The sequence below is a fragment of the Grus americana genome, chromosome 11, assembly GCF_028858705.1.
Source record: "Grus americana isolate bGruAme1 chromosome 11, bGruAme1.mat, whole genome shotgun sequence".
NCBI lineage: Eukaryota > Metazoa > Chordata > Aves > Gruiformes > Gruidae > Grus > Grus americana.
In genome coordinates, this window is record NC_072862.1 from 16,291,458 (window position 1) to 16,313,200 (window position 21,743).

Sequence of the window (21,743 nt, forward strand, 5' to 3'; positions counted from 1 at the left end):
TGATTAATGCAGGCTTAAAAAAGAAGGGATTACAGGCTGGTGTGTGTTTATTTCAAGAGGATAAGCTTTAGCGCATTCTGCAGCCATGTATATCTTGTGAACTGTGTATGGATCAGGAGTTGAAATATGTGCTGCCTTTACTTTTGTTAATGAAATGTACCAGGTACACATTATCTTGCATATCTTAACAGTCTTTTAAACTGAATTTTTTGATGTTTGAGCCGGATAGGGGTGGAGTAGAAGTGGTGAATGAACTGGAGGCTCCAAAGGCTGGAGGAAAAGACGTGTTGTAAACCTGCAGGTAATTGTAATGGCTACAGGGCAGCTAGCGATGAAAATGGCTTGCCCTTCTTTCCAGAGCCTTAAGTGAGCAAGTAAAGGGTAACTTGCTCTAAGCCTCCTTGCAGCCTGACTCCAGAGACATTTGGTGTGAGCCAGCTCTCTTCTTTCCCAGTGTCTTTGTTTTATGGTATAATGGCAGGCCTCATCCTAAATTAGAACTGTTTTGTAATTGAATTTGTTGAGTAACATGGCTTGATTTGGCTAAATATGGAAAAAATGCATGTTAGGAAGTAAAGAGTAAAAAATGTATTTTACTCAGTCTATGGCATAATATGTGTGCTCTTTGTATAACGTGCTTGAATGTCCACGTATTTTGTTGTACAAATGTCTAAATATGACAGTTTTATAGAAGTAGTGTTTACTGTAGGCAAACTTTGTGAGAGACAGACCAGTGCTGTCTGGATTAGAGATAAATTGTACAGACCATTTGACAGTTTGACTTGTATAAACCTTGTAGCAAATGAAAACTTGTGTAACTTTGGTCAAATATGTGTTAGGTTTTTATACAGGTGGAACAAAATATGTTAATATGCCAGGACTACATTTTTCTTTACTGCTTTTTGCAAGATGCTAACTCCAGATAAAATTTTAAAATCCTGCTTCTCCTTTCCTGTTATAGAGTGGTAGAACAAGAAGCTCAGAGATCGCAGCAAGTTTCCCAGGACAGAAGTCCCAGCAGAACCAATGGCTGCAATGAAAACAGGCCCATTGACATCCTGGAAATGCTTAGTAAAGCCAAGGATGAATATGAACGAGTAAGGAAATGTCTCTTCTTTTTTTTTTTTTTCCACATAACTTTGTGTACAAATAAACCCACTACTTGTATTTCTGAATAAGGGGCTTAGGTCATTGTATGGAGTCCACTGAAATAGCATGCCCTGTGATTTCTGAGAGAGATATGATAGGGAAAAATTCTGATAATACACTTTAACCCAAGATTGCAAAGTAGTGCACCTGATCCATAACTTCATGGGCCTGTATATTCTTATGTTTGAATTGCTACCTTTGAGGAGGGTGGAGAGGGAATAAAACTTTAAAAACAGATACCTGGAGGTACAGATGCAACAAAACATTTTTCTAAAATAGGTGCATGGGCTGCTTAATCCCAATACTCATCTACTGTCTTCTTTTGTGAGATCATTGTCAAAGGAAACATGAACAAATAGGTATATATGTATCACTGTAGAAGAACATAGCACTGAACATGTCTGGTTTTGTGATCTTGAAGTGCCATTATTGTAAATATTCCTCATAGTGACTGGCACTTTGGTTTTTCAGTTTTTTCCTCTGTCATGAAAGTCACTGGAGGAGATCTGCTATGATTCATGCCATAATCAAGAGCATTCATTGAGCTGCACACTAAAATGCTTTGGCATGTTGAATAATGTAACATAAGCCCAGGAACTTTGTGAACTATCCCATGTCTGTGATACAAGAACAGATGTACATAGACTTAGAGAAGGGGTAGTGTGGGGGGAAATTCATATTTTAAAACAGTGGGATTTGCATGTTGCATGGATTCAAAAGTTTTATTTCTGTAATTGTTACTTTAGTGGGCAACTCTTTGCCTATTTTTTCATTATTTTTCATTTTTAAGAAAGCTTATCTGGAAACTAGTTTTTATCACATCAGTTGTGCTATGTTTAAAGAGCGGGCATTCCTTGCAATTGTTTCAGTAGCCTTGCTTTCAGACTGTCTTGTTCCCTCCCTCAAGTACACTTTACTAGGAAACAGCCTCTGATTTCAGGAAAGCTGGGTTGAATACTGATTATGTGATCCAACTTGAAATGTAGCTTGATAGACCCATTTTACTATTCTACTGCTATGAGAAAATTTTGTCTATGGGAATAACAAATAAAAATTGTACCCAACAGCGTCTGTCTCAGTCTCAAAAGAAGTTTTGTGGTGTTAGAGATGAGAGATTTAGCAGTTGAGTACATTTGTAGGCTCTATGAAGCATATCTTTAAGACTAAGTGTAACAATACTGTTCCCCTATCTTTCTCTTCCCCAGTTTACTGCTTCTGTCCTGTCTACTGTTTGTCTATCCTATTAATAAACTAATTGATTTCAGAAGGGTGAGTCTGGTATCTTTCGCCAGTGCTAAGTTCACAGGTTTACATAATGGAGCAGAATATTAGTTCTCTTAGGAAAGAATTACTTCATATAGTCCTGACGACCAAATTCATACATGCAGGACGAAATAAGGGTAATATGTGGGAGATCCAAAAAAGAAAACAAAGATTCTGAACATGCTTCTCCCCAAGTATAATAATACAAGAATGTGCAGTAGTAATGTGTGAGTATAACATTGCAGAGATGTGGTATGATTTTTGTTGTTGTACGGATGGGAGAAGAGTTAGCACATTAGTAGAGTGCTTGATTCCTTCCAGAACTTGCTTGTACAGTAGGTCAGAGCAGAATTCCTTTGAGTACTTGAGATTTGAGTCTTTGTAGGATTCTAGATTGTTACAGTACAATGTGGGATGAGGAGAAAAGAATGAACATGTAGATTAAGTCTTGTGTGAGCCAACTTGTCACTTTCTGATATAGATTGAGAGCAGGTGAATGTGACAAACTGTACAATGTATTTGACCCAGGCTAGATTCTAGTTTCTGAAAATCGGTGTGTGTTTTTGAATGCTTTAAATACAGATAAAAAAATAAATTGCTTCTGATTTCTTTGAGCATCAGTGCTGTTTGGGGAGAAGGTATCTTTGGTACAAAGGCCAGCATTGTGGAAGTAGCAGCTTTTGTGAGGGCACAGGAGGAAGCGTCAAAACCTGAATGACCCATTTTTCAATGTTGTATCAATTGAGACATATCTGAAGAAATTGAAGGATTTTTGGGAAGAAGAAAAAAAAAAACCCACACACCACAAGAACTCACTGTTTTGGTAGTGCCCTCTTAGGGTGCAATGAAGTCTTTCTCTGTCCTTGCAGTATTGGATAATATGCGTTTCCAACAGATCTTTCTTTAAAATGATTCAGAAAGGATATTCCAGCTTTCCCTCTCCTAATTTTCAGATTTTTTCATGTGAGAGTACTGAAAAGCTTTTGCTAGAAACAAAGTTCCTAAGCATCATGGATGAAGCTCTGTAGACAAGTAAAATACTGATAAACAGGCAATGATATGCAGATTCTGTGGAGGACAGTTGACGTCTGTGGTGCTTAAAATACAATAGGGAAATACGCAGGGCATGGACTACAGTAGAGCTACTATGTAGTTTGGGGTTTGTGTCTTGATCTTGATTAGTTACTATTTGTGTGTGTGTGTTTTGTTTCTTGATGCTTTTAGAACACTAGTGAAACTAGAATAATTATTTAATTTCCTTTTTGTGTGTATGTGAACTGTAAACTGAATCTGTTGAACATAATCCCATAGCCTGCTATGGTTGTAGTTATGTAGAAGTTGCCAGATAAACAGAATTGAGCAATGTTGGTCACATTTCAAACAAACTTCTTTGGAGAATGTTCTGTTGACCACCTCAGCTTTAGCAGCAAACCTCTGGTGTAGTCAAGGTATGTCAATGCTAACATGATTAGGTAACTAGCTTGTTTTGAAGATGGCTTCTTGAGAGATCTTTCCTATCTTAATTTTTTTTAATATTATTTTATGGCACTTGGTAATTACGCATGAATTTGTATTTAGGAGCAGAAAGTACTTATCTGCCTGGTACATTCCAGATGGATCATACAGTAATCCTTGTGTGCAGCCCACATGAGATTGGCAGAGCGTCAGCGTGAGAAGGGGGCAGAGAGAGTGAAAAAGAGATTTATGAAGGTCTGAGTGATTTAATCTAGGATTCCAAATCAGCTTAATCCTTCAAGTACTCGCTACATCAAGTCCATATGTGAAAATGAATGAATTCTGAGATTATTTTTTTTAATGAAGTGAATGGATGCTTTTTATAGTGTGGTGTTTTGTGTGTGTGTATGTTTCAGTATGAGCATGGAAATATGCTGCAGGTCATCCTCTAGTGAAAACTATGCTTTGTCTGATTTTTGTAACCACAAGGCATCCAGCATTTCAGGCACAAAGAGTTTTGACCTTCAAGTTAGTGGCTAAAAGAAAGATGGGAGAAGTTGCTTCCTGCCTCTGTCCCTAAATCGCAATATATAGGGTCACACCTCTTTCGATGCAGCCCAAGGTGTAGTTTAACTTTTCAGTGCTAGACTGTCTACAGCTTGGGTCTTTTCACTGGTGATTTAAACTGTAATACAATTTCTATTTGTTTATGTATATATTTAGTAAAGATGAAAGTCAACATGATCTGTAAACATACTGTCTGTTGTAATGCCACTCTCTTGTCTGTTTTGTGCCTTGTTCGCAGACAACCAAATTAACACCTTCTGAAAATACGTGTACATGGTTAACTAAATCTGGTGGAAATAAGTCCGTAACAAGCTCTGTTGCCAGCCACTTAGAATGATTTCTGACATGATTTTTTTTCCTAAGTTGTTTTGAGTTTGGGTTCTTGATTTAATGAAGCGTAGCTAACTTCCTCATTAGCAACTAACACAGATAGAGGATGTGAAAAGCCTGCTTTTTTGCTTTTTGCTTTTATTTTTAATAAAATGTAAAAGCTTTATGAATACATACCAGATGGTGGATGTCTTGGTATGATTTTTATTTCCTAAAATTTGTGAATTCTACAGTGTCTTACAAAAATCAGTACTCTGTACATCATCTGTATTTCAAAGTGCCATGTAAACAGGATTGTAGTAGTGGATAAACATAGACTTAAAACTCGTGTATTTCTATTAACTACTTTTTTTTTCCTCCAGAATCAGATCAGTGACTTAAGTATTATATCAAGTTCTGGAATGCAGCAAAATGCAAATCCTCCAAAGCCAGAAAGCACAGAGCCTTCAGAACAAAAAACTTCATTACAAGTGCAAGAGCAGGTATGCGGCATCCAAACCTAAATAAGGTGCTATTTTTTTTTTTCATTAAGTCTCTTAAGTTTCACACACTCTGCTTGTGTGACTGGTAAAGATAGCAGTCAGCTTGGCTGATTCCTTCATGCTTCGATTGTGGAAAAAGTGTATGTGATTTCGTGTTGGTTTTCTTCAGTGTTTTTTTTTCTTTCGTTTTGTTGGGGGTGGGGAGAGTGGTGCTTGAGGGGGTTTTTCCCTGTGTTAAGAACTTTTTGACAGTATATGCCTTCCTCTGTGGGAAGGGAAATACTGGGGGGATGTCACTGTTGGGGACGGATGTTGCGCAAATTGTGGTAATACTAGTGTTGAGATCTAGTTCAGGTAAGTGTTAGATACAACATTTTGTATCAGCATGTATCCAAATATCTACAAATTCTACAGCTTGGTGTTATTCCTGTAATTAAAGTTTAAACAATAGTACAAGTGCAACTGAAAATAACCTCAGCTTCATGTAAATGTTGTCTTTGAACCATGGGAAACTTTTTACAAAATACTTGTTATCATCACTGGAGTGGCTGGAATAGGTAGGAGTAGTTCAGTATTTGGCTCCATTTTCTAGTAAGCATTTCTACAGGAGGAAACTGTAACTTCGTACAAGACTTTTTAGAAATAAATTATTAAAAAAAAATTCTGCAATAACTAAATTCCCTGTAACTCTTAATTTGGGCCAGCTTACAGTGCCACCCAGTGGGCACAGAAACATCAGTGGTGGTTCTTCTCAGAAAATACCCCACTGAGGTTAGCTGCTATGCCTGCCTCCCGTCCTTGCCGTTTTACTGTTGTGTTTATGATGCAATAAACCACTGTGTCTGAAAAATGAACTGCCCTATGAAAATATGTGCAACCTCGTGCTTAGTACTAGTAAACGAAATTCTTCCTTTGTAGTAGTAGTAGTAAATAATTTCCAGTACAGGCTAGGATGAGGATATGGGCTGCAGGAATCTGTTTTAAGGGATGGGGTAGTAACAGTTAATTCAAATGAGGGCTGGGGAGTTCACTGGGATTATTGGCTGTCACAACCACCTCTACCCCTTCACCAGCCCCCTGCTTTTGGATCAGCCAGCTCTGCTTGTTGCACGCCTGGTCTTGAGACCTGACAGCAGGGTTGCCTGAGGCTTTGTTTTAAAAGAAGATATTTTCTTTTGGGTCGCTTCGTGTAGATTGTACACAGTCTGCTGAAGTGCCTCACCTGACAGCGCATGGAATTGCAGAGCAGAAATCAAATAACTAGTAAAGGAAAAATTAGAAAGATAAGATTATAAGAAATTGCTCTGAAGTAATTAAAGGGAAACAGTCAACTTATAGAAGAGGTGAAATGCCATATTTTTAATTCTGTTGAGCTATTTAAAATAATAGCTGTGGAGATAGTGGAAAGAATTAATTGGGTAACATAAGTGATAATAATTCTGTAAATCTAGCTAACTGGGTTCAAATATATCACAAATGTGTTAGTCACATTTTTAATAACATGGACAACTAGGAGGCTACTAGAAAAACATTCTATTTCAACTGTAAAAATACATTTTTTCATCTAATTGGAACAGGTGACCAGTAAAATTAAATAGCGTACACGTTAAGTATGGTGTGTTTTCTAAACCCCCTTCGAAATGTCACACACGTTGATTGACTAACTTCATTTCATGCTAAAGAGATCACATATTTGGGAATAAAAATGTCTTCTTTGTGATATTCTGAAGTTTATGGGTTTTATCTTGGCAGTTCAAAATGAAAATCAGTTGTAGCATGAAGTGCTTTTGTGCCAGCGATTGGCATAACTGAACCAGAACTCTGAAATCAAACTTCATAGTGCTAGCTCTGACTGCTAATTCATGTTTCAGTATATCTGAAATTATTTCTGGAGAAGCCCTCTGAGCAGCACTCGGTTCCTATCAAGTAAAGTGATCATGTTGCCTTTTTGCAGCCCCTGCTGATAAGGGTCTTCATAACACACTGAGTTGATGATACACTCAAAATATACCTCATCCAGAGATGGGACAGGCAAAAGATGTGGTTTATACTTCGGACTGGAAATTAACTTCATGTTTGAGACTGTATCCACGTAAGGGACTAGTCTGACTTGGATCAGAGCATCATAGAGATTTCTGTTTATTATTTGAATATTGTAATGTATTAAAGGAAAGCTAGTCAATTTAACATACTGAAGTGAAAAGCTGAGTTTGAAATGAGATGGAATAGTGATTTTTCTCTTAATAGAATCTTTACAGTTGAAGCACAGGTCTCCAGAACAGTAAGATCAGTGGAGAAAAGTAAGAACAACTTTCTAGGAAGAATTCCTAACATAATTACAAGGTTTATAAACTGTAGAATGTCTCAGCTGCAAAATGAAAGTGTGCCTGACTTTAACTAAAAATTAATAACAATAGTGGCAGTAGAGATTAGTAACCTGGGCAGAAGTCAAATATGATTTCAAGGTCAAGGATTTCTTTTGTTAGGCTACTTGCATGCTACCTGTACTGCCATACTTTCATTGCTGTTATCTGTGCTAGTAAAATTAGAGCTCGCATAGCAATGTCATGGTACAGTAGTTGTCACTGTAAAATAGCAGCTTTGTTTAGACATACCATCAGAATACACTGGTGTTGTGCTGCAGGCGTTCAGTCTCCTGAACAGAATGTTGTATTTTAGTCCAGCTGTTTTACATAATTTCTGGTCCTATGCAACCTGGAAAAAAAAAAAAAGGAAAACTTTGAGATTAAGGGTTTTAATTGCTGTTACTTTTCACTTTAGTGAAACACGTTTTTAAACGCTTTGAGCAAAATACTAAGATGATGATATTGTTAAAATCAGATTTAATGTCAGTGCTGTAGGCTAGATGTATGTTTTTTGGGGAGACTAAAGGACTGGTAGATGTAACTGTGTGCATAAATACACACTTTTCAAGGAGATATATATATGCATATGTTTAGGTCTATAAAAATTCTCTTACCTATTATAACATTTATTGCATTGTTAATGAAAAGGGTGAGACGAACTGTCTAGGCATATATTGCTAGAGCAGTTGTGTACTTTCAGGTTTCTCTGTTCCTTTCCCACTTTTTTACACGGTTTATTAATTATTTCCAACTCTCTAAATTCTATGTGGATTTTATTCAACACGTTCTTTTTGTTCATTTTTTTTCCCTCTGCAGGGCTTTGTGTAGTTATGGCACCTGCCATCATTGATTAGCCCTCTTAATGACAGAATTAGCCTTTTCCCTTCTTTACTACTAGCACACAGGCTGTCCATAGAAGGCTGCAGAGAAAAAGCTTACCTAGACAGGATGTTTCTTGTAAATGAAACTGATTTCAAAATTCCCATAAATAGGGCACGCTTGATATCCAAACTGTATTTTAAATGCATGACCTAGTTGTGTCTCATAGTTTTCTTGAAATGGTAATAAACCTTGTGAGATGCGCAGTAGTATGTTTCTAAATTGAAAACTTCCTTTTCCTGTCTTTCTAGCCATTTCAGTCAAGGCAGAAGCATCTGACTTTGGAGGAACTGTTTGGAACCTCTGTACCAAAGGAACAGCCCACAGCTCCGTATCCCAATCCAGAGAGAATGGAAAAGCTGCAGACTGACACCTCTACCAGAGAGCAGCACAGTTTGCTCTTGCCTTTTTCCTTTGACCAGTCAACAGTAATACAACAATCACTAGGGAAATCTGAAAGTCCAGGCGTTAAAACCAGTGCCAATCCTTTGAATCAGCAGGAATGTTTAGCACCTATGCTAATACCTCCAGCTTCAGTGTCCCAGCCTGATGTAAAAAATGTTTCAAGCTATTCGGTTCGTTTAAGCCCTATTCTTAATTCAGCCTCGACAATGGAAGCTGCCCCTGCTCAGATGCTTCCTGGCCTAAAACAAAACAACAGTATAATGCAAGTTATGCAGCAAGCTGCCAAGCAGATATCCCCACTAGTGAATCAGCCACCATCTGAAGTGAACCACGCTCCACAAAATCTAATGGCTGGCCAAAGCCAGCTTATAGCACCCTTGACATCAGGAAATACGGGAACTGTCTCAAATACATCCCATACAAGTATTGATCTTCTCCAGAAACTCAGGTTGACCCCACAGCATGACCAAATGCAACAGCAGTCTCTCACTAAGACTTCCTTAACACCAAACATCTCTGCCTCGCTTGGCCAACTTGCAACACCAGAAAGCTTCAAAGAATCTCACAATAAGCCATCAACCTTGAACAGCAAGATAATCTCTCCCCTTCAGGTATTCTGTGGGTATTTATATCCATGAAGCTTTAGAGTGTTTTTAGACTACAGTATTTCCCTTGGAAAATGTGCTGTTATGTATTAACCTTTTAAAAATAATTAAGGACTTCTACTCTGTGATAACTGATTTATTTGCTAACTTGGAAATCCAGTTCCATTAGTTTTAGATCATTAGCATCTGCTGTCAGTGACAGACCTGTCTGTAGAAGAAGAGGTTTTTCAAGCTGATGCTGTTAGGGGATGAATAAATCCTAAAGAATTCATCTGTTCTTGTGTCAGAAAAATACGGCTAAGACCTGATGATCTGAGAAGGGACAGAAGGTTACAGACTGATCAGTGTTACGAGAGTTGATACTGTGGAGGTCTAGTCTGTATCTTCTTTGAAGGTACAAAATTAGCAATTTCCTGTTTCTGGTTATTTTGCTTTGGATGTTTTGTACTTCTTCAGTTTTGACCCCCTTCTGCTGGGGATATCTGTGGGCTACCTTGAAATATTTTTAGTTATTTAGTAAAATGATTGTAAACTGATTTGTCTAATTGACCGCCTTGTTTTGTTTTATCCTAGTATCACTTACAAAGGACCTGTTAAACTTTTTATTTCTTGGAGGAGAATCTATTGTCTAGGCCTTAATATAAGCCAAAGCAGTAAATTTGTTTTGAGAGACTAGGTGAAAATGTCACTGCTAGTCTGTAAGGTTAATGTATGTGGCCTGGTGTTATAAATTATTTTCTATCAATTAGTGTTGCCCTGCTATATAATTGGCTACCTCACTAGTAAAGACATTAATGAGTTTGGGTTATTGGATTTTATTTAGAGAAAAACTCCAAAGGGAGTAACTTTCTGTAGTGCCCACCTCTGATGTTATCCAAATACTTCCTTTTGTTGCATTATTTATTTTATTTACATTCATGCAGACTAAGCCAGTGTTAGATCGTGTCTTCCTGCATCTTGAGTACAGCGATAAAGCAAGAATAAAAAACACCAAACAAAACTCCTTACAGCTACATCTGCATGAATTTCCTGATGTTTATTATTATCCAGTGCTTACCACTGGGTTTTAACAAATCTTTGGTAGGTCTGTCTGGGTCTGCTGCTACTCTGCTACATGAATATGGTGATGACTTACTCATAACAAATCTAATCAAAAGCTCAACTCTTCAGCCTGTAACTTGTCCTAAGCGTTATTTTAGAATACCCTGTATTTTTCAAGTGTTGCTTTTCTTTCCTCAGAAGTTACCCCTGTCTTAATGTGTGTTTTCATTGTGCTGTCTTTCTAATTACCTTATTTCTAATCTACTGCTGATCTTCAAAATTTTCAAGAATGCTGTGACTGCTACATGCTAGGATTTTCTTACTAGTGATCACCTTTTTGAGATGTTTGGGCTGCTACATTTTGCAGAGGGAGGAGGAGGAGGTCCAAGTACAGCATTGAGCAGCTACCTTGATCTAGTATTGAAGAACTGTACATTCTAAGCAGTATTTTTCTTTCATGTACTACTAAAACTTGGTACAAATTTGACTGAAGATTGCGATATATATTCGAGCATTTAGAAAAGCTGTTTGAGTTTATCCATAACTGCCCTTGACTGCATCTATCCAACGTCTGCTTGATAGCCTTGGGAATTAGCTCTTCATATGCCAGTCTTGTAACTTTTTTTTCCTTATACCATGTCCACTGTGTGTATGTATTTTCATTAGACAAAATTCTCCATAGTCCAAATATATTCTCAAACCAGCAAAAGAGTTCTTAACTCTTGTTTAATTAGACTTCAAGAATTGGATCTTGTGCTTGTTACCACTTCATAAAGCTAATTTTATTTTTGTCACTAAATACTTACCAATTCCCTGAGTGTTTTTCATTGCAGTTCAAGTAAGCTAGGTACTGTCTGTTGCGAATATTGGGTTTTTTTCCTGCTCTGTGCTGCTAAGAGGTATTCCAAATGGCTATAACAAGCCTTTCCAAGAACAACAGTTTACTGAAGTACCTTATCTACATGTCTCTTATTGTATTTTCTAATATTTTGTAATACTGAATTTTATTGTATTATAGTCTTGAAATATGACTAAAGAAATATTTGGATGCTGTTTGTAAAGGTATAAAGTAATTCTGAAATTATACCAGAAAACAGCATTTAATTTTTGTGGAAGTGATTAGATAAAACTCCTAGAAAAAAATAGTGAATGCAGCCTTCCTGGCAATTTACTAAACTGATTACAAGGTACTGAACTCTTTGCTTTGTAGCATTTTGTTTTGTTCCTAGTTTCAGTGTTTAAATATTTAGATACTTTTTTTCTACTGTAGTAGTCTTTCTTCAAAAGTGTTTTGTTATTGCTTTACAGGTTTGCTGTAATATTGAAAGCATAAAACATAAATTAAATTCTTTCCTCTTTTTCCAACTTCCCATTGATCATCTCAGTTTTACAAATGGTTCAAATTGCATCTAAAAATGTGTTGAAATTTGGGGGGTTTTGTGCTTTCATAATAACACAGAACCACTGCTCTAAACAGAGCTGTGGATGCTAACTTGTGACTTATACTTTCTTTTTAACTTAGACTGTACAACAAAACAAGGAATCAGAAGTATTTCCACAGCCGAAGACCTTGCCTAAAGCAAATCAAGTAAGTGAATAAATACTTCTGCTAATTGTTTGTTGGGTTTCTTAAGAAAAGAGGAGGGGTTTACAACTGTGGTAAAAAGTTGGTATCTCAAATAGTCACTGACCATATTTAAAGTGCTGTTATGAAGCAGAAACAAACTGTACTGAAGCAAGGGGGAGTTTCCATAGACTGCTATGAATAAGTACTCTTTTTTATTGTACAGTGCCTCCTATTGTTGGTGCTAATGCAGAAATGAGAATGCTTTTTTTTTTTTGGATCTGCAATCTTGCATTGAGTTTGCACCATTTGAACTGTTTTGGGTTTTTTTGTGGTGGGTGTGGGGTTTTTGGTTTGGTTTGGGTTTTTTGTTTGGGTTTTTTGTCTTGTAAGCAAGCAGTACTAATGCTATAATATTGGAGTAGGATCTATTGGCCTTAGCCCAACCTTAAGCACCCCAGAGGCATAAAATGCAATCCTTGCCTTGCTGTCTCTTTCAGTTTTCCTGAGATACCTTGGATTTTATGGAAAAGATACCAAGCAAAAAAAAAAAAAAAGGGGGAAGATAGAGGAAGAAAAGAATAACAAGCATTTGCTACTGCAAAACTTTCTAATAGCAAATTTTAGTCCTCTAAATACAGTTTTAACATTATTAGAACTGCCTTTGAATAACAGTTCTGAATAATGTCAATATGAAATTTCAGGTTGCAGTTAAAAAAACAACTGGTAATAGTCTTCAAGAATTGTTTTTAATTCTTTTTGTTATGTATTCTTTTCAGAATACCATCTGTAATTTAATTCTACTTTACCCACTCCCGTTTTTATATCTGTTAAATTGCCCTGTTCTTGTTCAACTTGCGCAGCATAAAAGCAGTTTTAGTAGCATGCCCAGGTCTGATTGTGAAGGCAGTAAAAATGATCCTGCTTAAAGTCAAATGCTGTTTTAGCTACTGGCCTGCTATAAGACAAGCTCTACAGTCTGTTCATGACACAGTTAGTAAATAATTATCTAAATAAAAGCATTTTACGTGGATTTTGGAATTAAGAAACGTGTGCATGTTATGTGGTAAACTGCATTTGTTGGTTTAAACATGCTGTCTTCAGCTGAAATCCCATGCTGTAAGTCTTCATAGTTTTGACTATAACAAAATAAATTTGCTAGTTCTTCTGTTGTTGATGTTATTGTTTACACATTAACTTTAGATGGCTTTGCAGGTTTTTTCTTCTGAAGATTTTTGATTATCCAAGGGGAACTCTTTCTGCTGATGTATCAAATATCTTTACATATCACATTAGTCTTGCTTTCTTTTGAGTGAGATTGGTTGGTTTGTTTTCTCCCTCTACCCCACATTGGTGATTCTGGAAGCCTGAGCAAGATGTAGATTATCATACTAAATAATAATTGCAGTTACCAGGAGATGTCAGAGTTGCTCAAGGGCTGATGTTTGTTCATGTCCACTTTATGCAAATATCATATTCCTACACATTTGCAATTTACATTTAAAATGAAAAGTGGTAAAGGCAGTGTGTGGATTTCTGTAATTTTCAATGGACTCCAATAATTTAATCATATTTAAAATGACTGATGAACTATCTTTAAGATACTTCAGATTATAAGTGTATTTGTTGGATACTATAGAAGCAGGGGAGCAGGAAGCAGGACTAGCCTTTCTGTAAACAACTAAGGAAAATAATAATTTGCAAAACAACTGCAGGCTCCCTTGATTACCTAGCTGAAAAGCTCATCTTTATTCTATGTGTTATGTTTCAAAAATTCTGGATGGTAGCAACCACATGAGGAAGAAGGAGTCTGCATACAAGAATATTGAAGACTCTTACTTTCTTCAGCTTTTAAAATTAGGATTGCTATTGATATTAATCTTCATAGGTAGATATTTTTTCATTAGGAGCAGCTGTTCTTTAATGCCTGACAATAATAGTGGCTATGTTTTATTATTTTTTTTTTATGCTCATCTCTCCAGCTTTTATAACAGCATTCATTCTTAATGGAGATGGTGCTTATTAATTTTCTGTTCTTTTACAGGTTGCACCTCCACAGTTTGTTACAGCCACAACTACAGTAACACCTTCAATCCTCTTGTCTCCTAGTGTTTTTCAGCAATCAGCTACAAAACCTACTGAAGTGGAGAATAAAGTCAATTCCTCTTCACCTTTAACACTGGGAACAACAGAAATTCAGACTACACCTCCTACTGTTCTCAGTAGGTCTCAGCTTCAAGAAGCACTGATACATCTAATAAAGGTCCTGTCTTTACAGAGCTCAATTTCTGAGGGATGGGGTTCCAAGTAGCTAGTACTGAGAAATTCTGTGTACCCCTATAACTCCTTTTGCCCAGAAACATTACAAAAGCTATTTCTTTGTTGGAAGGGGTAAATTACTCCACACTGTACACACAGTATGACACAGCTTGCTCCTCTTGGTTGTGAGATGAAGGATTTAGAAGGACAGAGCTGTACATCAGATGTGTCCTTTCACATCCGTATGAATTTGTGGATGAGGAAAAAGTTGCACTAGTAGAAGCTCTGGTCTGGGGATGGAGGCTGGTTTTGTTGTCTTTGTAAGTGTTCCTGCTTTTCCAAGGAAAGCTTTCCTGTTTCCAGTTCCCTAGAACTGTTCCTGATCTTTAATTGAAGCATGTGTCTTTGAAATGGAAATTGCCACGTTCTAGTTCTGGTACTTCTAGGGACTAAAAAGTTTAAATCTGTGATGTTGGGAGTAGCCATGCAGTGAGATCATTCTGACCTCTAATGTTATGGTGAAGTTGCCATGAATGACAGACAGTTCTTTGTTAACTCAGGATTCTCTTGCTCTCTCCGTGCTGATGTTAGTAGAGCTCACACCCAGAATGCAAGTCCAAAAGTAGCAAACAATATCTTCCCAGCGATAAAGTTGTTAGGACCAAAAAGGGCTACTGGCAGATCCTATCATCAGCTAGGTTGCCTGATTTATCTGTTGTTCATCTTTGTGTGTTGGTGTGTATGGTTTTTTTCTTTAAAGACTTAAACTAGCTTAATTGTAAGTCTGGCAACTGAACTCAACTGCCAGAAGTCTTATTAGACTATTAGAGACACAGCACACTGATTCTCACCCAGTAGTCTGAAGAACGTCATTGTAGTGACTTTAGAGAGCTGATTGGAATATTTGTCTCTAATCCTCTCTTTATATAGAGCGATAGCTGAATAAAAGCCAAAATAGGCATACTCTGCAGCATGGGAGTACTTGCACAGCACTCCAAGCAGGATACCAAATTTGTGGTGCAAATCTTGTAAAAAGAATATTACATCTTCAAGCTAGATGATTACATACCAGTTTTGTAAACTTGTCATTTGAAGGAATTAAACCGAGAAGTATCTCTAAACATTGCCTGTAGATTAAACAAATTCACTTCCCAGTAATGCTTTGCCATGAGAGTTCTTGTATAACACACTCCCTTTCAGGCTGGTCTGACACTCATGCAGACTTTATTTGGGAGCCCGTACACAGGATAGAATTCTCTGTGTCTGTAACTAAGGCTTGGACTCTGGAGGGAAGTGAAATTAGGTGGCCAAGGCTGACCTAGTGACCCCTGTTTTGTTTGTTTGAGCATTCAGTCTGCTTAGTGATCTCTTCAGCTATCTTACTGGCTTCATGGTTCAAAGTCTATATGTTGTCCAAAAAGCATCGCCTTTTGTACAAGTACCCAGCTAGTTCCCTTCTCTTACCTCTCAGATAGCTAGCACTGTAAGGAATCCTTATGCACAACTTAAATGGCATTAAATTAAACTTTATTTTCATCTTTTTACTAATGTTTCTAATATGTTTTTTTCCTGCAGAATGATTCCCGTTTTCTCAGCGCTATTCATGAAGTCTACTTGCAAGTCCTAACCAAGAATACAGACAACATTAAGCTATAATTGAAGCTAAATCTACTTAAAATATATCCATTTTTGAAACAATTACGCCTCGTCTATAAAACTAATATTTTTGTAAAAGATTATTTAGTTTTCAATGTCTTGAATTTGAACCTATTGGGAAAGACTATTCCTTAAATACTTATGAAAGTAATGTTCTCAGAAGTGATCTAGGTTTTCACTGTGATCATCACCAGCAAACCTTTGTTTTTATTGGGGAGGGGACTTAAGTTGCATTTGAGCTCTCACTAGCATTAAGTGAATGTGCAAATGTTTGCTTTGGCTTTCATTCCCAGCTGTATTCACTGTTCAAGGATTACAGACTCAATACTATTTGAACCAGCAGATACATAGTACAGTACACTACACCACACCAGAACAAAATTCACTTGTGGAAACTTAGTTCCAGTTTGAAGGAATGAGGAAAAGGAGAGCAAAATGCTTTGTGATCAAGTTGCCAGGTGTGGGGAAGGAACAGATTTGGAAGCCAGGCCTTTGGAGCTAAGCCTTTAACAAAAGGTTTAAAACTGTGATTTGCCCAATACGTTGACAGTCTCTAGCTAATGCACATAAATTCATCTTTTAATTGTTCCATTAATCTTATTTGCCTCTGTGTTGCTGACATTAAACAGGTATCCAAGTGAGTAAGGCCATTTTCTCTAAAAAGGCAAAATTTGAAATATGCAAAATCCTCAGTGATTGTATCTTTTTTTTTTTTTAAGCAACAGAGTAGTTCTGTTGCATGTTGAAGTTCTCTTGTTTTAAATTTGTAGTTAGGAGACCACCACTAGAAGACCCTTTTCCTGTTCAGCAGTGTCTGAGATAATTTAAGTACTTTGTTTCCCTTCTAGCTTAAGAATGGACCATGTTATAGTTGGCTTTCATTCCTCAGTTGCATTGGCGCTGCAGTGTTGAAAACTATGCAGATGGGGAACAAATCCATGCTTTTCTTCTGTTGTCCTCTCCCTAAATTGTTAGTGTATACTTCATAGTCTGAAGTTTATCTGATTAAAATGTTATTGCTTCTTGTGTGATTTAGTAATTCACTATTCACTAATGTAAGAATTTAACTGGATACTTTCCTATTTGAAGTCAGAAAATTTCTAATTATAGTTTCTTATGCTGCTGTGTTCGTTTGCTCATGGCTTATATTTATTTCTTAAAGGCATGCAAAGGTAATAAATAAGACTTCAGGTCCCAACCTTTTCCAGCAATAGTAGTTTTAAAGAATACTTTTCCAGTGGAAAAGTTTGGTTTATTGAGTAAAAAGATAATCTGTAGTGAGTTATGATGCACTGCTTTCTTTTCCCTCAAGCACTATTGAAATACAAAGAAAAAAAATTGTTTGGCTCCTTACAACATATATGTATGTATATATATCCTAAGGATTAGTTAATGTTGACGTAGTCAAGGTGCATGGTCATTTCATTAGAAACTGGTAATTGAGCTTTAATTGTGACTTGTTCACAAATCGGTATGTTTTAGATACAACAAATATTTACATTTGTATGTATTTGATCTATTTTAGGTTTTTTCATAGCTTTTTAGTGGAAAATATGTTTTGTTTAGCACTACCTGCCTTCTTTAAAGCTCTTCTCAACTTTTGTTCAGTGTTTCCAGTTAAAATATATAGTATTTTGTTAGAAAATGTGCAAGATTCAGGGAAAGATGCTAGTGACGTGCACATTCATCAAGAAATATATTGGCTTTAATGGTAGCAGTTGAATTCAGCAATATAAACTCAGCCTTGTTAAGGAAGATAGGAGCTTCTTACATAAATTCTAGAGTTACAATACTGTGTATGCACATAAACAATGAGACTCAAGTAGATCTAAGGTCTAAACCAATTCATTTTTTTCAGGTTTTTTAGAAAAACTTTCACTAAAAGGGGCAGACTAGTAAGCAGTTTCTCCAAACAAAAATTCATAGCCTAAACCAAATAGAGAGTTGCTTTTTATCTGGATTTAGGAAGGATGAAGTCCGTAACTTCCCACTTCTTATGGACAGCTTCATGTTTCTTCAAAAGAAGATTTGATGAAAGTTTTTAAGAATAGAAATATTGGAAGCTGATAGTGCATATTTGTACTGTTTGCTAAATACAGTCATATCCAAAGATCTATAGAAAAGATAGGAAGGAGTTATTTTTTGAGTTCCTCAGTCACATACAGTTGACAAAAATAATATTGTTTAGAGTAGCAGTGCTGTTATGAGAGTTTGACTCTATTTTGAATGTCCTTAACTTGTTTCCAGCTGTCCAGGAACCCCCACCAGCAGTTGGCAGATCCTTACTTTACTTACTAGTAGCAATACATTATTGGTTTACTTTCCCCCATGCCCCAACTTTCAAAATTAATTGGAAGAGAAAGAGTTGAAATCACAGTTACTAGGCAGACATTTTAACAACAAGCAAACCTCTTCATCTTGAACACCTGCACATTTGTTCTGATGTCTCTACGTGTAGCCAACAAACACTGGAACCAACCTATGTGTCATCCATACACCGCAGAGTTACAGTCTGTGATTTATGACAAGTGCCAGGGTAGTGGATTTAACAGATAAACCTTTTTAATTAAAAGTTGCATTGCAAAACACAAGCTCAACTACAGTGTAAAATTTGAATATTGGATTTTTTAAATGTGGACTGTGTTATTTAACAACTTTTTTCCTGATTATTTTAACTTTTTGTATAAATCTAATATTACCAGCTTCTTGAAGAGCTTGATTCACCTTAGCCACATGTAGTGATAACTAGTGTGTAGCAAGTTACCATGGGTAATCACAGGAAACTGTGACTGTTTTCAGTGATTTTTTTTTTTTTCCTTAAAACTACTGGCTTAATGGGATTTTACCTATTAGTTCTGAGAATTAAAAGATTATTAGTTGAGACTATACTCCCCAAATTGTGTTGTCTAAGCATGTGTTTTGTAGCTAGCATTAAGTCACTTAAAAAAAAACCAAAACCAACAAACCCCACCAAACTCAAACCTAATCAAAGACAGTTTTAAAACCTACAGCTGCTGAATTGTTCAGGAAAATCAAAATGCTCAGTTTTGTAGTTAGACTTTATGTGCTGTTATTTAATAATGCAAAGTTTATATGAAAGGTGCCTAACAGCTCTTAACTTAGACACAGTATATCTTTCCAAATTAAATAAGATTTGCAGAGTGATTGAATAAAGTTTAAAAAAAATTTAAGGAATTCATCTTGATTTCATATAAGATCTTTAATTCTGTGTATAAATACTCAATATTTAAATACTCGCTGCTGGATGTATCTTATTTTTGCTTGCATTTCTAATTGCTTCATTTTGGTATATTTCTGAAACTCATTATGCCATGTGTAGTCACTGATGTAATTTCTGAAATATTTTTGAAAACAAACTTTAATTTGGGACTTCTTTTTTCAAAAAAAGTGTTCTAAACAAATCAGCCACTTCTTTGCCAGGTATTTGGGTTGCTTTGTACAGCATATCTTAACAGGAGGAATGTGTGCAATATATATCACCTCAGTTTTGTCTGGCAACATTACGAAAATGTTAAGATGCAATATCTTCCTTTCACTTCAAGTTGGAAAAATTGCAGTACCTGATTTGGTGGTGTATTTATTTTTATCTATTCAGTGTATGGGCATATGGGTAGTTAGGTTTTTTTAATGTACGTTATGTGCTTTTAGTAATTTTGAGTTTTATCACTTTTGTGGATGCACCAGTTGTACCCATTTGCATGTTCTTTCAATATGAAGACCATAGGGAAGGAGGGCTTCAGGAAAGATTCTGGAACCAGGAATGAGAATAATTGTAAGTCAATAAACGTAGATACTGCATCATTAACGTTTTTGGTATGGTATGGATTTTATAGCACCTGTGTATGTTTGCAGTTACTAAGTTATTGCGTAAATGTTTAAGAATGAACATTTTTTTCATCCAAAATTTTGTATGTTTGCAAATATATTTTTGTAATAAAACTTCAAAACAAATGTTTCAGCACCTCCTAAAATCTTCCAATGTTTCCTTTTATTTCTAGAGCTAGTAGCCTGCTAGAAGGGTAAGTTCATATTTTATTCAGGGTTAATATTTTCCAGATAAAAACTCGGACTCCTTCATTCTGGGGGCGAAACCAAACTGCATTTATTCACTGAAGAAAATGCAGCATGCCTGCTTGAGGACAGTTGAGAATAGTATCTGTCACTTGTAACACCTTCTGGCTATCCCTCTGTATTGCTCTGAGTAGGCTTGCATTCTGAATTTGATAACGAGACCAATTTCCTTTCAAGTTAAGAAATGCAGCTGCAAGTTCACTATCTTATAAGTACAGCTGTAACTGGTTTTAGTGCCTGATCACTTTTTTTAATGGTATCCCCTCTCATCCATCCAGAGATGGCTTATGATATTCAATCCAGTGTCAGTCTTTTATCATAGACTTTGGAAATTGCAGTTGTCCTCTTATCATATCTGATTGGTATCATGCAACTGATTGATCCAAATTTCACAAAATAGGGAAGCTGATGAGGAAAACCATATCAGAAGTTCTGTTGGAATAGCTCTTGAAATTAAACAAAACACTTAATCTTAGCTAGATGCTTATTCCCATCCTAACTACCCATAAGAGTTAGAGATTGTCAGAAATACCAGGTCAGGAGAAGCCACTGAAGAATGGTGTTTGCTGCTCTACCTGTACTAGACTACCATACAAAGCAAGTACAGAAGTCTTTACTGTAAGATAATTGAGAAAAGGTGGAAACAGCCTAAGGCCTAGAATCTAACTTTAAATTTTATACTTTATTTTAAATATATAAAATTTATAATTAGATGTGTTGCCTGTTTGGTCAATATTGAAGGGTTAGGGGTTTTTTTTCATTGCTGATGCTCTTAACCTTTTTTGTCTTCTCTGGATCTGGGTATTCCTGGTTACTGTTATTCCTTTGAAGTACTTCCCTTTGGTTTGGAAATAAAATAATACTTCTGACTTACTATGTATAGCTGCAGCTAAATCAGGCACTGTACAAAAAAAAATAATGCAGACCAAAATGTTTTTGGCCTTTTCTCTCTTGCTAGTGTATGCTCTACAGGCATGTCTTCTGAGAGTGCATGAGAGCATTAAGTCTCTACTATGATGGTTTAAACAAAGTTGTAGCTTGGGTTCGTGGGCCAAATTAATTGAAGTCAGTGGACTCGTGTTTGGTAAGGATTCAGCTATATACGTCATTCTTGATACACAAGGTACTGGTGGGGTTAACATTAGAGGCTAAGAAACCTGTCATTCATACAACGTTTATGAACAGGATGCAATCAAATCACTAAATACAGTCTTTAGTATAGCTGAGGTAAATTTCTTTAAATTTAGTGACCTAATCTGAAATTCAGAAGATTAGAAATTATAATGTATGTTAAACAAGTTTGAAAGTTATCTTCAGTGCCCAGTATTGGAATTTTTTCTCCTGTCTTCACACAACTTCAAGTGTGAATCAGCTTTTTTCTCTCTTCCAGATCATATGATTGAGGCGTTTACTTTTGAACTGACCTAATAATTTAGGAGAATTAAACTTCAGTGGTAGACCTGTAACTGAAATACAGCTGTTAACTGTAAAGCTCATCCTCGTCAGTTACCCAACAATTTTTCACTTCCTCTTAGAATCATTCTTCATATGAGACTCCTACTTAGGTTTAAAAAACATTGGGAAAAGAAGGCAAGGAAGAGAGAATATTTTTATCAGTTGCTGCATTTTT

The 21,743-nt window shown here is 36.3% G+C and overlaps 1 protein-coding gene across 2 annotated transcripts in view; it reads left to right on the forward strand.

Annotated features, from left to right (window-relative positions):
• Positions 1 to 20,013, forward strand: part of DCP1A (decapping mRNA 1A) — a 38,320-nt gene extending 18,307 nt beyond the window's left edge. The window contains exons 5-10 of one of the 2 annotated variants that reach the window (XR_008578763.1): positions 962 to 1,097; positions 5,127 to 5,246; positions 8,743 to 9,507; positions 12,065 to 12,130; positions 14,216 to 14,369; positions 15,941 to 20,013. Coding sequence is in view for 1 of the 2 variants with exons in the window: in XM_054837679.1 (XP_054693654.1) it covers positions 962 to 1,097; positions 5,127 to 5,246; positions 8,743 to 9,507; positions 12,065 to 12,130; positions 14,151 to 14,369; positions 15,941 to 16,021 (1,387 nt within the window). In the remaining variant the exon portion in view is untranslated. Of the gene's footprint in view, positions 1 to 961; positions 1,098 to 5,126; positions 5,247 to 8,742; positions 9,508 to 12,064; positions 12,131 to 14,150; positions 14,370 to 15,940 lie in introns of both variants that reach the window. The other variant, XM_054837679.1, reaches the window with a different exon arrangement.
• Positions 20,014 to 21,743: the final 1,730 nt, after the last annotated feature.